Source organism: Coloeus monedula, assembly GCF_965178545.1.
Source record: "Coloeus monedula genome assembly, chromosome: 7".
NCBI lineage: Eukaryota > Metazoa > Chordata > Aves > Passeriformes > Corvidae > Coloeus > Coloeus monedula.
Window position 1 is genome coordinate 19,515,439 of NC_138787.1, and position 15,775 is coordinate 19,531,213.

Genomic DNA, 15,775 nt, shown 5'->3' on the forward strand with positions numbered 1-15,775 from the left:
TTTCCCTTATGACCTCCCTTCTACTTCACTGGGTGCAAGCTTCTGCAAGGACCTAGTCTTTGAAGCAATTCCTCACCCAGAAACACAGTCCTGAAACTGGGCTCAATTCAGTCCCAAGAGATACCAGAAACAGTGTAAACAACTGTTTATAACCTCATTTGCTGCAGAACCTGCTGACAGCTTCTGAACAGCTGATGAATGCTTGAAGCTCTTCTCAGGCAATCTTCATGGCAGTTTACAGGGCCATGAGTCTTTTCAGAGGGAGAAGATCAGCTGTTTAGAGATGCCCCATGCCAGTGACCTCTACTGCAGTATAGGATTTTTATTACTTATAGATTCTGGGACTTCTAGTTCAGGAAAAGAACTGCCATTTGTTACCAGCATCATTAAAGAGGTGCTGGGCAAAAGGAGCTCCAGGGCACACTTCATCTCTAACGCAAAGAAGGATTTTGCTATCAATCAGGAAAAACTGGAACATGTAATCGAGTACTATGGAAGATCCAACGTGCCATATGAAGGAGTAGATACAATCTGATGGGAAGAGTCAATGCAATTGCTCAGCTGGGTCTGCAGCAGGTGGCTCACTGACTCAATAGGAAGGGAAGAGATAGAACAAAGCCTGTGAAAAAAAGCCTCACAAATCTGCATCTCACTAGGTTTTTGCAAATAATCTCCTGTTTTTCTCAGCTGCTGTGCCAACATCCAATTTCAGCACCTCAGTCTCTGTTTCTTCAGCTGTGAGTGGCTTTCCTTAGGAGTTGATATTGAGACTGTTGGGGTTTAACATCTCTGTCAGTATCACGGAAGGTGGGCTTGAGTGCACCCTCAGCAGATTTGCTGACGACACCAAGCTGTGTGGTGCAGTTGATGTGCTGGAGAGAAGGGATGCCATCCAGAGGGACTTTGACACACTTGAGAGGTGGGACTGTGTCAACTTCATGAAGTTCAATGAGGCCAAGGGCAAGGTCCTGCACTTGAGTTGGGGCAATCCCAACCACAAACACGGTGAAGAATGGATTAAGAATAGCCTTATGAAGAAGGACTTGGGTGTGTTGGTTGGCAAGAATCTCAATGTGAACCAGTAATGTGTGCTTGCAGCCCCAAAAGTCAACCATGTCCTGAGCAGCATCAAAAGCATCGTGGCCAGGAGGTCAAGGGAGGTGACTCTCCCCATCTGTTCTTGTGAGACCCCACCTGGAGAACTGTGTCCAGCTCTGAGATCCCAATATATGAAGGACATGGACCTGCTGGAGTGAGTACAAAGCAGGGTCATGAAGATGATCAGAGGACTGGAGCACCTCTGCTGTGAGAGACCTGGGATTGTTCAGCCTGGAGAAAGCTCCAAAGGAGATCTCAGAGCACCTTCCAGTACCTAAAGGGGCCTACAAGAAAGCTGGAGAGGAACTTTGGACAAGGGCATGGAGGGACAGGACAAGGGGGAATGGCTTTAAACTGAAAGAGGGTAGGTTTAGGTATTAGGAAGAAATTCTTTACTATGATATGGTGAGCCACTGAACAGGCTGCCCAGAGAAACTGTGGATGCCCCATTCCTGGAATGGCTCAAGACCAGGTTGGATGGGGCTTTATACAACCCGGTCTAGTGGAAGGTGTCCCTGCCAATGGCAAGGGAGTTGGAACTCAATGATCTTTATGGTCCCATCCAACCCAAACTATTCTATGACTCTGTGATTTACCAAGAAAACTTTAGCAAGATTACATCTGTGATTCTCAGATTTTTTTACTCATCATTGAAGCTCTTAGCTCCTCTGAGGTATCCTTAGCTTCAGACAAAATTAGTACAATCATCTCATCCTGTCTGACTCCATAATTGCCACATCATCCTATTCTCCATCATCCACACCATTTTATTCTTTCTGTACCTCCATTTCACCACACTTGGGTGTGTTGAGTGGGTGAGTCCTTTAGATCTTAGCCTCACTTGTGTCTGCACTGTGTGAACACCAAGCATGTGAATAAACGATCTTTCCCATATGCTGGTCTGTCTGTTGGGAGACTGCTGCCCTCTCAGATCTTCTGGCAGAGCTGCTCATGCAAATTCTCCCACATCAGATTAGCGACAGCGAGCAAGGGTAGAAAGGATAAACTGAAATGCTAAAGCTACACCAACTTACTCTGACTAGTGCAGGTCAGGGAGTGCCTCATTAGTGGATCTGAGGGGAGATAAAGATGAAAAGCAGACAGGATAGGCTGTCAGTGAACCTCTTCCCTAGGCACAAGTAAATCCATAAAGGGATATCTGTCCACAGCACATGACAGGATTAGGAATAAATTATGGCAGGGTAAAATAATTAGTAACACACAGCACTAGTGCTCAAACAAAGTAGGCAGCTGCAACTGTATCTGCAGTATTTAATTTGAATCTATCTTCATATTAAAAGGGAATGTTTTGCCAAGTACCCTGTTAAGCAATACAATTTGACAAAGTCTCAGTTAAAATCCATCTAGATGTACAGATATTCTGTAAATTCTACAGAGTCTACAATAAGTAATTTGGTTCCAGACAGAGGATCACTGTAAGGCAGCAGGAATGGTGCTGCATGGCTCTACTGCATATATACTGCATGTAAAATGTCAAAAAGTGGATCCTCTAAAGCACCACCTCAGAGCAGAGGTCCCGCTGCCTCACAGAATGCACTCTACCAGAAAAATCTTCCTGTTAGGATGAATAGCAAACACACACACACACAGACACACACACACACACACATACACTGGTCTCCAAAACAAACATGTACGTGGTTAAAATCTCTTGGTACTTACACAAGCATATTCATCTTGGCATTTTCTCTATAAACACACACTTCAAAAATTTCTCACAGGCTTCTTGGGCTTATAACAAAAGCATATGTATAGAAAGAATGATTTTTCAGAAACTGAATGAAAGTGTCTGAGTACAATGATACACAAGACGGCTTCTAAATACCTGTGAATGTATCTGCAAAGAGGAAATATACACAAACTGGGTTTGCAGATAACCATAAGAGTATGTGCAAGCACATCCCAGAAGGCCTTTCTAATACAATTAATATGAGAAGAACTCACTGTTGGAAATATAGTTCACTTCTCCCCTTTGTTTGAAAGTTTATTCCTACAATAGCTGGAGAAAAGAGATGAACCTGGTAACCTCTACATCCTCTTCCAGCAGATGCTAAAGAGACGGTGGCTCCTGGAACTGGCAACAGATGTGCACAGCACTTGGAGCCAGCACTTGGCCTTGTGCTTGCCTGCACAGACTGGGAGCACACATCAAGGGTGCATGGGGTGGCAGACACAAAATGATGTGCCTTCTGCAATGGCATCTGCACCTCAAGCCACAGAACTGAAACAAGCTTCTCAGTAGCAGTTACCTTTGAAAATGGGTATGTGCAAGGCATCTTGTTACCACCAGTCATGCCTAAGATTAATAGTGCAGCACTGAGCTGTTCTCCCTGAACACTTTTCTAATGAGTCTAGTACTTCTAGGCAGGGTAAAGTTCTCATTAGGTCTCAAGGATCTTCACAGGCAAAACTTCCTCAAAGATATTGCTTCAAGGTCTGGGCTTTTTCTTCCCTCTAACTTCAGTGCACTTTGTGTTTGTTTTAGTGCATGTGTAGCAGCTGTTACCATGGCAGCACTGCACAGAGGGCAGCAGCCTGGCAAAACTTCCCAGCGCCTTTCCAGCGGCTGCAATTAAACCTGCCCTCTTGGTTTGTACAGAGGAAAATCTTGTGCTTCAGATTTCTCTGCTTTTAGGAGACAAAGAGGACTCAGCAGAGCAGACCGCTTTTAGCAATTTATTTTTAGCATTGTAGTGATACCAGAAACATGGAAGTAAACAGGAGGTTGTCAGGCTGTTGTAAATAGCGCAAGATTAAACCCATGACTCCGAGAAACTCACAGGCTAGGGCAGTTTATTGAGGAGATATTTAACTGCAATTTTTAGGATACTTGATTTCAAGTGTTTATGGAAATTACTATTGTCTCTTAATGACCACATTTCAACATTTTCCCATTTCATGCCTGCGATTAGGAAAGACCCCGACGTCTGTGTGGGTGCCACTGCCCTCTCCTGGGCACAGCCCGCCAGGCCGGCAGCTGCTTCCCACTCCCGTGCTGTGCAGTGAGATAATGGAATACGCGGTGCATGTATTTTCAGAAACTAAAGAGGTAAATTCTGTCCTCTGTTCTAAACATAAAACCGATCCTGCATGCCCGCCACTAGGTTTTTAAAACCTTCAGCTTTGACCAACTGTAATCCAACCGCAGGGCTCGAAGTAGCTCCCAGAAGGAAGCTGGTACTTGCAGAGCAGGGTGTCCTGGAGGAAGGAGCCACACAGATCTCCAATTTTGATGTGAACACAGACTTCAGCTATGTGCCATTACTAACTGAGAGGAGGGCAGCATCACAGTTGCAATAGTAATCTCTTCCTATACACAACTCCATTTAATGATGCAAAAAAGTTAAAACCTATGGTTTAACTGTAAGTAACATCTCTTGTTGGTAGAACTGCCTGAAGGCTTCTAGTTACAATGCCTAGAGCTGTAGACAAACACTACATACCTCAGCAAACTGTTTATTCAGACAGCAATGAATGCAATAAACACACCATGAACTGGAAAGCGAGGGAGAGTGTAACAATGATAAAAATCTCTATGTATACAGGGCATGGATATATCCCTGCTCCCTCTGAAGTCAGTCACTGCCTGCTCTTGACTTCAGGGAGTTAAGGCTGACATCTCTGGCATGAAGGTTCCAAACAGTTTAAATCTGGATAGGAATAAAGGAAGACAGCAAGAATGCCTGCTATCCAACCTCAGACCCAGAAGTTAGTAACAAAAGAGGACATTTCATATTTTGTATTTTAAAACAAAAGTATTAGAAAAAACCCACAGAATCATAGAATCATTAGGGTTGGAGGGGACCTCTGGAGATCATCCAGTCCTACCCCCCTTCCAAGGCAGGGACATCTGGACAGGTGACACAGGAATGTGTCCAGGTGGGTTTTGAATGTCTCTATGGATAGGGAGACTCCATGAACTCCCCGGGCAGCCTGTTCCAGTGCTCTGCCACTCTCAACATAAAGTTATTCCTCGTGTTGAGGTGAAACTCATTGTGTTTTAGTTTAAGGCCCTTGCTCCTCATCCTGCTGCTGGGCACCACTGAAAAGGGTCTGGAACTATTCTCTTGGCACCACCCTTCGAGATACTTGAATGTATGGATGAGATCTCCTCTCAGTCTACTCTTCTCTAGACTAAACAGGCCCAGCTCTTGCACTCTCTCCTCCTATGAGAGATGCTCCAGACCCCTCATCATCTCTGTGGCCCCCACTGGACCCTCTCCAGTAGCTCCTTGTCTCTCTTGTACTGAGGAGCTCAGAACTGGAGGCAGAACTCGAGATGTGGCCTCACCTGGGCTGAATAGGGGGGGAGGAACACCTCTCTTGATCTGCTGGCCACACTCTTCCTGATGTACCCAGGATCCCACTGGCCCTTCTGGCCCCCAGGGCCCACTTCCAGCTCATGGTCACCTTGTCATCTACAAACAGCCTCAGTCCCTCTCTGCAGAGCTGCTCCATAGTAGGTCAGCCCCCAACCTGTGCTGCTGCCTGGGGTTACTCCTCCCCAGGTGCAGGACCCTACACTTCGTATCATCGGCAACCTTGCTGCAAATCCCAAACAGAATAAAAGTAATATGAGTGTCATCATGTCCATGCTACATCTCTTTACTCTCCCCTCTTGGTTTTCCCACTAGGCACAATTCTGAGAACAGTTCTCCTGAGCAGCACCAGAAATATTTCTATTCTCAGGAAAATGAGGCTCAACTTTGTTAATATTTACTAATTCGTATACTAATATTTACCAATGTATGGAAGAGTAAATGAAGGATTCTCCCAATAAACTGACATATATTTACTCACAAATTTGATGTGTAAACATGGCCCTAAGAGATCACAGATCAAGGAGCAATGGAGAGCAGCACAGGAAAGAAGAATATATATTAACAAGGTTCTATACAGCCCTAAAAGAAAATGGACAGAATGACCAAATACAGAATGTTTTAACCTCTACTCTGTGTGGCTGTCTGAAAGTAGAAAATAAAAACATACCAACTATACTGAACCTCACTTCCAGCTCCCATATGATTGTATACTTACTGGGCTGCTATCTTAATGTATTTCTTTAACAGCTGAACACGCTTGCTGAGTTGAGAGCAAAGACAAATCTCGGTGACCACCCAGAACTGGATTTCATTGAATCTTCTTAAAAACAAGTCCAGATTTGCTGTGGTCTTTTTAAAATTGTGCCTTCCAAAAGTGTGATAGATCAATTCCAGCTAGGAAAGAGAAAACAGTTTGGAATTTTTTTTGAGGTTGCGTTTCTTGGACAGAGGAAAGAGGCTAAGAATGACCAGGTAAGTATCTAGCCTGAAACTTACTCTGCAGTTTGCATTTATTGCTGCATAGATGACAAAGATTCAGGTTTCAAATCCAGTAGACAATAGCTGAGGCATAGTAAAAGCATAACTACAGATGATATATAAATAGCTTAATACATTAAAACAAACAAAAGTAGTTCAACAAGAAGCACATGTCCAGAAGAAGTTTATATTTCTATTTTGCCTATAAAATTAAGAATGTCTTATACTTTCGAAACTTGTAGGTGGCTTTATTGTAGAATTTTTGAAAATCAAGCTTTTAGAGAAGGTTTTGGAAATAATGTAGAAACCTACAATGTACAATCAAACACTTTCTAACAGATTCTAACCTGCTGAATAGACAGATCCTCATACCTCATGCACGCAGTTGAAGAGCTCCCAGTCATAAACTGTCATCTGATGTGCTAAGTCTTTGGAACTCATCAGTTCAAATGTTCCTACTGTACCAGTAGATGGTCCTTCCTGTTCTGGTAATGGTGCCTACAAACAGAAAAATATTATAAAATATTTTAGACATGCTAAATCGTATGGTTGGTGCTTTCCTTCCATAATATTTCTAATTTTTTTTTTCCGTGTGATCACTTTGCTAATCATGTTTCTAACAGTAAAACTGACATTTGCAGTAGAACTGAAATTTGCTTTTAACCACAGACAGGTATTAGGAAGTGAGAAGCCCTGTGCAAAATCAGTATCCAGTATGCACAGGATAGTCAGGAAAATTCTGAAAGCCCTTCAGAGACACTGTAAGGAAAGAAACCAGACTGTTCTCAGTGTGTTATTTTTAACATTGTTCTAAAAATTGAATCTATAATACACATTGTGCTAACTAAAGCATGTGTGTTTGTTTGGGAGCAAAGGTCTTTCAAAAAAACTTCTACGTTTCCTTTTTCACATACACAAATAACTAGGCCATCAAGGACAAGCCAAATACTTTTACATATTCCTGATTCTAATGATGAGAATTATTACATCTAGCATGCTTCAGAAATCTGCAGTGATTGCAAGATCTTCTGATCGTTTATACAATAAACCTCATACCTTCTCTTTGACAGTACAGTGATGCACAATTCGTGATTGCAAATATTGCTAAAATACTTCCAACCAACCCCCTTGCAAACTGGAGGGTGAAACACCCGCAGAGCTGCCCGTGAACGCGCGGGTCACTTGCTCTGTTCCCAGGAGAGGGCGGCAGAGTTCACACACAAGTTTCCCAACTCACCGCCTTTGTTAAACACATAACGATGGAATTGTCAACAGGCTCCTTTCTGAGTACAAACTCAGTGGAGTCCGCCAGATTAACAGACCATACTTAGATACTGCAGTATAAAAAATGAGCCCACTAACTGAATCCCCTTTTATGTAAGAATAATATATTAGCAATAGAAATAGGTCTGAGTGGGTTAATACATCAAATCACTTTCTCTGTAACACATAGTATGAAGGAGCTTTATTTCTGTATGAATTCTTGCTTTGTACTCTAGGCAAAACTTTCCTTTCAATTACCATCATAACACAAACTAATTAAAAATTACTAAACTAAATAACGAACATTATCACCTTAAAAGCTTCGTCTATAATTAAAAAAAATAGCAGAAATGTATTCTCTAAAAAAATCCAGGGCAGCCATTAATCTTATTAAAAACTGCAGATTGCTTTGAATTGGGATTTGCTCAAACACAAAATTTCTTTAGTTTATGACAACACATGAAATAAAGGTACAACAGCTTTGTGTAGAAAATTCTAACTTGTGGAAATCTGTGGAAAGAGAATTGCCTACAGATTGAAAGATGTCTTTTTTCCCCCATTTGGAGATGAACACAACATAGCTGTTACCATAACAAACACATATTTTCCAAGGCTAGGAAAGAAGCACTTAGATGCAAACTCACAGCATATTTGAAAATTCATCTACCCAGAACAATTTTCACATGGGAATTGCCAAATGTCATGTGGGTAAATGTTCATGAAAGGGCAGCAGCCAGAAACTGGAATGTGAAAGGATTAAACTGGGAGGCAGCTAAGGTTGCAACATTTTTTGATTTGTTTACACGTCTTTGAAAAAATGCAGCTGATAAGGGGATGTAATTTGTTATACAGTGCTGAGGGCTATTTTTAAGGTGCTGAATGTACCTCCCTAATTCTTACTGAATTCAGTCTAGATGATGAAAACTAGCACACTGCAGCCCTGTATCTCAGAGCTCCCTGCATCATTTTGAGTACTTGATCCACGGTAAATAGCACAGGTAAAAGGCACAGAAAGCCATGACAATTTGCTGCCAAAGCTATGTGTACACAGACAATGCAGAGCCATATATAAGTACCCAGCACAGCTGTACTGATGCAACACCCCTGCTTTACAGTAGCATGCCCCATGAGGGTATCTACTTGGCAGGATTAATTAACCTTAAGGGAACACCAGAATTTAATAAGCTGAACAAGAGGTATCTCTGCATGGAACTACATATGCTGGATGTGCATTCCCTGGTTACTAAATTGAAAGCAGCAGAAAAGCATAGATTTTACCATATCCATAAAAGAAATCAGGCATACATACTAAGTGGCTTGTTAAAAGCATACAGGAGGCTGAAACAAGGCTAGGAGTAATAGAGTTCATGCTGACATGACTTGGCAATGACATTTGTTTTTAATGAAATAAAAGGAACAAAAAGTACAGTCAAATCAAACTCTATAAAAGCAGACCCCATGGAGATCACTAGAATGACTGTATAAACTGTAAGTACTTATGAGCAATTCTACCTAAGAAAAAACCAGACTTTCTACCAGGAATATTTTCTGTGATTCTACTTAGAATTATCTCAGATTTTGACACAGTATTTTGTGAGGATGAAAAAGAAAAGATTTTAAGGAATTTACTGCTGGAATCAAATCTTCCAAATGCTTTAATTTATAACACCTGTCTTGAAAAATATATCTCTATGCCTTTGAGGAGATAATTCTATAATGAGGAATTACTGCAAGTCTTGGTGACAATACTCAGCTCTTCCTAAATGCTTGACAGAGAGAGTACTGCCATCAAGTTCTGTTATGTGGATCAGATGAATGGATTTCTGGTCTAGTCCAGGAAATTAGAACACTAGCTTGTTTTATTTTCAGGTCTCATCCTACTGCAGTGTGACAAGCCCTTTGTTGTAATGTTTCCACTAGTTTTTACCTAAAGTGTGGATAATGCAAAAAGGGCCAAGTGTTCAAACAAACTGGAGCCCTGACCTTCCTGAGCACTGCACACATACATACCAGTGAATCGAACTGATCCCGTGGGCAAGCAAACAGCCGGCCATTAACACTGAGAGTGGTGAACACTGAAACATCGTGAGGCTTGAGCACAACCTTTTCTGTAAAAATGAAACAAATTATTATTTATTATATACAGAGAGAATATATCAGCAGGACTGACCCACCAGCTGCACAGATCACCCTCCTAGGAACAAGTTTTGCTCAGTAACCCAGTGTCCAGAGTACAGAATAGAAGACAACAAGATCCTCTTTACTGAATAAATGTGATAATCTCAGCCCAAACCAGTCTCCTACAGAACTAGAATCCCAGTTCCAAACTGTACAGACAGGTCAAGAAGCCTGTGGTGCTATCACTAGAAACTACCTGCAAAAATTAAGCCTAATTAGAGAGTCCATTCATTCATTGCTGAGGTGTAAGCATTTGGAGAGCTGTTTTTAATAGAAATTGCTCTGGAAAGCTGTAACTGCTTAAGGAGGTGATGGAATGCATTACAACATTTCTAAAAGAGCATTACATCACAGGTTAAGAAAAGATAATGAAGTAACTTACAAAGCAGTTTCTTCCAGCATATGCTGGTGGTCAGCAAATCTGACAACAAAAAATTGCTTCATCTGCAAAACGTAAAGCTGTCTGGTGTCAGTTCTCAGGAAGTGAGCCATTTTTGGCAGGTACTACTGTTTGCAAAAATGCCTTCCAACATAGCTCTCGTTACCTCTATGTGTCTCCACACAGTCATACTCAACCAAAGCACTTGAGCAACACCAGCTGCCCAGCAGAATTCACCCTCCAGTTACTCTCACATTTCCACAGCCTATAGGGGAGGCCTGATCCCTGACCCTCTGCAAACACTAGGTCAGTGGGTTTGGCACGAAGTTGCTCTGTAGGGGTTTGTATAGGAGAAAGGTTCACGAAGGCTGTCTGCACTTCAGGCGGCTCTCTTGAAAGCTGTTTATTGCATAGGCGAAGTTACAGCATTGCAGGGAGTGGCTATGCAGAGCCAGCCCTACAGCTGCCAGCTCCAGCTGTAGGCATACCTGAAGCCCCTTTCTGTTCAAGTTACAAAGCATTATATACTTTTCTTTGCAGAGTATCTTAATACATAACAACCAATAAGCACCATACACAATACCTTGACATTTGCCTATAGCCTATCATAACTACTACCATCACCATATTACAGTCATTATTACCCAATCACAAGAGTAAGTAAGTTACAATTTAAGCTTACAGTGGAAAATTCTCAGACCTCTCTTCTTCTTGCTACATCGACATTTCTTGTTTGCCTGCGATAGCTCTTTTTGGTAAAACCATGTTTTCTATTTACTTATGCTCTTCTTGAGACTTATTTACTTGGTGAAAAACATGTCTTTGTTTGTGGTCACATACCTTTGCCCTAATCATAAAAATCTCCTTCCAACTCATCTCCAACCTTTGCCTTCTCAGTTATTCAGTGATCAGTGTTTCAGCAAAACATCTTTTACTCTATATGAAAACTTGCTTTCATTTCTATCTCATCCCCAGTTTCTACATTCAGAGATCTTTCTGCCAAGCCTACATACCTGTGAAACTTTCTTACCAAACTTTCATCCTCTCCAACAGGTTTGCATGGACAGAGCAGCCAAAATGGTAGTGACCACTGCCAGAATGTTTGCACTGCAGTGTTTTCTGATGTTACTGATCCCTGAGTCTAGCACATATACATTTTATAGCACACACAATTTATCCGTGCTTACCTTCTATTTCTGGCATTAAAAAACTCTTACAAGTCTAACAGTGAAGGAAAATTGGGGTAATTCTGCTCTTTAACATGCCGATACACAAGCTTCTCCATTTGTCCCATCTCCCATGTGAACTGCAGTCTGTGCCTGCAGTAGAGGAAGGACTTGCCTCTAAATTAGGGATTGTGTACTAGCTGAACATGCACATGGGTATAAAACCTTGACTGAACTAGTCTTTCAATCCCTCAAAAAACTCTGCTTCACCTTAACTGAGTGTTTAAGATGATGCAAGTACAGTACCTCCTCCTGAACTCATCTTCACTATGATGAGGCCTTCTCCAGAGCCCAGCTTGTCTGCTACTGCACTGATCACTTCCTTCACAGAAGAAGACACTGGCACCCGGATAGTGGTGTAGGTTTGGTCTATGCAGTACACCTTAAACAGAACTAAAGAAAAAACATCGCAGGGTTTATTCCACATGTAAAAATCACAGATTTACTCTACAAATTACTTTCACTTCAGTAACCACTCCTCACAAATGAAACAAAGCAACAATAAATCTCTATGTAGCTCCCCATTCCTCAGATGCTCTACAATTTCTAGCATAGAAATCCTTGATTTCCCAGAGTTTTGGAATTTGGATTTTCAGTGTTCAGTGAGCTGCCTGTCCTATGAATGAGAAAGGTGCAGCCATACGAAAGGAGCCATTACTGCCTGTCCAGACAGACACAAGAGCTAGCATTTCCCTGGCAGCTGGAACTGTTTTCCTCTTTGTAGGCCTAGAAGAAACACTGCTATGGACAACAGAAGCTGCATGCATGGCAGGATGTCTGCTGTTCATATGAAGTTAGTTCCAGCTTTTGACGTGGTTCTTCTGTTGGTCTGATTTATGCCACCAGCTTTGTCAGCTACATGAGCTTGCATTTTGTTGCCTTGTTTTTACTGTTGTTCATTAGCAAGAGCTGTCTTTTAATATCAAACATTGAAGAAGCAGCTGTTTTAGGTGATGAAGTTCCACAAAACAACCATTAAAACAACCTTATCAGTAATCTGAAAATGACATTCTGATATGCTGCTGTAAATTTTACCTTAATCTCTTCAGAGAATCAAACAACAGCAATAGGGCAAACCAGCTGATTCTGGTTTTTAGGCTGTGTGCCTAGGTTCTTGGATTCTAGATCCATGATCCATGGCATGATTATCTGCTCCACTCCCACCCTGCAAAGGAACAGCTGTACATGGTAGCTCAAACTACACAGGGGAGACAGAGGCTCAAACATGACCGACAGCTCCCACTCTTCATTGCACAGCCATTACCTGCAGTACACTGTCGTATTGGTTCTTGCCTGTTTTGTTCATTCCTTATTTTAAAGGTTTTTACATGTTCCTCTGAGGAAGCAGTGTTGATAGCACAAGTAACTAAGGGAAAAAACCAGGAGCACCTCAAATCAATGATGGAGAATACTGGGCTAGCAAAAGCAAAGACAGTTTGCTTCAGGCCAGGCTTCAAAATTCTAGGTAGGTACTTTCATTTATTTTTAGACCATTTTTTTGAGACAGACAAATTTATGCAGATGTCAGTGGCTCAAGAAAACTTTGCAGAGAAGGAACTCACCTTCATCGCTGCCCCTGATAGGCTGGCGTTTCTGTGCTCTGTCATCACTTGTGTTGAACAGCTGCAGAAGAACTTTGTGCTGAAAATGAATCATTGAGATTCACATTAATGCAAGAAGAAACATTATGAGGTATACATGAACTACAATAGATCTCTTATCAATGGCAGGAAAAAGAGTAGCAATGCAAAATTTGACAATGTTAAAAGCTATCTCTCAATGTGGGTATTTAGTATATCCATGACTACTAAGGAGAAGATGCTTATGAATTTTCTGGGCTTAAGATTTTACATTAGAAAATGGACAAATAAATTTTCTTACCTTCTTTTGTGATGCTTTAGGTTCTTCAGAACTAAAAAAAAGTAAAGCATAGAATATATAGTTAAATATTACCTGGAAGATTTTGTGTACAAAATCACCTACAGAACATGGACCACTTGTCAAACTAGAATATGAATATAATCATATTTATATGTGAAAAGACTAGATGATACCACAGTTAATCTATGACCAAGGCAGAAAAAAATATTATACAAAGTTCATGTAAGCATGAAATAAGCTTCTGTCAACCTCTCAGTGAGGGTATGCTGTTTGCAAAAATGATGTGGAAAAGAGGGCCATCGACATTAATTCAAATAAGCCTGCATGCAAACTTTCAGTTTCATATAACTGAGTGTCATTCACAGAATGGCTTTTTAATAGCTATAACCAGTAAATTTTCTTCATCAATTTACTGAGAAAAAGGGCAGGGAGAATAAAGAAGCAAAAACTGTGCTTACATTTGCTTTACAATTTTCTCTAGCTCTGGAAGTTGCTCCTTTAGTGCTGCAATCATTCTAGTATCATCTGATACAGATACATAAAATTCCTGTAAATGATACAGAATAGCCTTTAAATAACTATAGGGGTAAATGAGCAGTACTCAGGAGAGAGGATTATGAGATGACATCTGATAGCTTAATGATTATAAAGAATGATAATCTGCATAGAGGAACACATGCTGGGCCCAACCCTTTATTACTTCTACTTGTTTATCTCCAGCTGATTTAAAGCAAGAGTTATACATGCAGAAGGGAAGCCTGAGGAGGCTCCTTAGCTCACTCTGTAACCACTGGCTGCTTGTGTAAAACCTGCATTTTCAGACTGTCAAAGATAAAGCCTAAAAAGTTCACAAATAATCTAGCATAACAGGTTTTTTATTCTTTGCTGCTGTAGTCTGCAGTGCTTCAATTGCTCCTGAGTCACTGACTCTCAGCTGCTCTAATCTGCTACAGTATCACCCACTTTTCAACACTACCCAAACCTCTTCTGGATCTATTCATATAAAACCATCACAAAGAAGGATCGATGTGCTTGCAACAAATGATTGTTCTTTAACTTCTGGACAAATGAAAGACTATGTCATCTCCAAAGCTTGGAAAGCTTGAAAAGCTTTCCCATGGGCGCTTGTGGGGTGTCTACCATTCTTAAAGATCCCCTCTATTCCCCTCTGCTAAATCTTAGATTCAGTTTTAAGCTCTTTGGGACAAGAACTTTCATTCAGCCAGCAACATAGGGGATTCTGTTCCATAAACACAACATATCATAAGAATGGCATGATCACTTAACATGACATTGGCAGTGCATCTTATCTTAGAAATCCAAGGATAGGGCAGCTACCACAAAGATTACAAAGCTTCTGGAGACAAAGATCTTAAGTTCCAATAGCTGGAGTACAGCTTTCATTCAAATGGAAAGGACTTTTGGTTTGGTAGAGTGGCAGCCCTCCAGCTCCTTCCTGGCACAACTCAGGCAGGTATAAACAGCGATCCAGTTCAACCTGTACAGCCCCTGAACTACAAGAAAATACTAGAAAAAGCAAATTCCGCTACTGCTATAACGCAATCTACCCATGAAGTGCTTCAAAAGGGATCTGCAATACTATTTTCAGAGGTCCAGAGGCTGGCAACGGTTCAAGCACTGTTGTGATGCCTTTACTGTCTGCAGCCAAACCTGAGAAAATAAGAGTTATGACTTTGTACTTTGAAATGACCTATCTCACTTCAGTTTGTGACAGAGTTCTAAAGATTGGGAACAGGCTTTCAGCTTATCTTGCCTAGCTACTTTTCAGGACAGTGATACAGTGATTTCTTTATACCTCCAAAAAGGCCATTGCTGCTTCATCTTCTTGCAGTAAATCTCCATATAAAGCAGCCCACTGCAGAACCAGTCGAATGACTCGCCTTTTGTTGTTGAGGGCATAATCCATTTTCTCCTGCTCTGTACCCTGAGAAGGCTGGGCATGATAGGTGCCACAGTGTCAAGGAAAACATTCAGTGATTGAAAATATCAAACCCAGTATGAATTCACAATCAACTGACTTCCAACAAACCACTTTCAGGGTGCTCAAACATAACTCTCTAATACATATTTCCAAATTCTGTCATCCACTAGTGTAATGATTTGCAAACTCTTCATGTTCATACTAAAAAGACAATGAATTTTCTGAAGAGCACAGGAATGACCACAGTTCCACCACAGAGATGCTTGCTGTAGGGGAACAGAACAGAAATGACACTTGGAACAACAAAGAGGATTAACCACAGAGACTGAAGAAGGGTATTTCTCCTTGTTCCTCTTTGGAAACAGTTGAAGAAAAAGAAAAATGTCACTTTGTGTTTAACAATTCAGATTTTCCATTTGTGAGGAAGACTACCAGAGTGAACCACCAGTGCTATTCCTTTCAATTTTACAAGTTATTGTAACTCAAG

At 41.2% G+C, this 15,775-nt stretch overlaps 1 protein-coding gene across 3 annotated transcripts in view; it reads right to left on the reverse strand.

The window, feature by feature from the left end:
• RAPGEF4 (Rap guanine nucleotide exchange factor 4) overlaps positions 1 to 15,775 on the reverse strand; it is a gene marked incomplete at both ends in the record, with an annotated part of 154,149 nt that overhangs the window by 16,214 nt on the left and 122,160 nt on the right. For all 3 annotated transcript variants that reach the window (XM_082284686.1, XM_082284685.1, XM_082284684.1), the window contains 8 exons: positions 6,157 to 6,335; positions 6,792 to 6,917; positions 9,693 to 9,790; positions 11,712 to 11,858; positions 13,028 to 13,106; positions 13,347 to 13,377; positions 13,805 to 13,893; positions 15,163 to 15,300. In XM_082284686.1, coding sequence (XP_082140812.1) covers positions 6,157 to 6,335; positions 6,792 to 6,917; positions 9,693 to 9,790; positions 11,712 to 11,858; positions 13,028 to 13,106; positions 13,347 to 13,377; positions 13,805 to 13,893; positions 15,163 to 15,300 — 887 coding nt within the window. The remainder of the gene's footprint in view (positions 1 to 6,156; positions 6,336 to 6,791; positions 6,918 to 9,692; positions 9,791 to 11,711; positions 11,859 to 13,027; positions 13,107 to 13,346; positions 13,378 to 13,804; positions 13,894 to 15,162; positions 15,301 to 15,775) is intronic.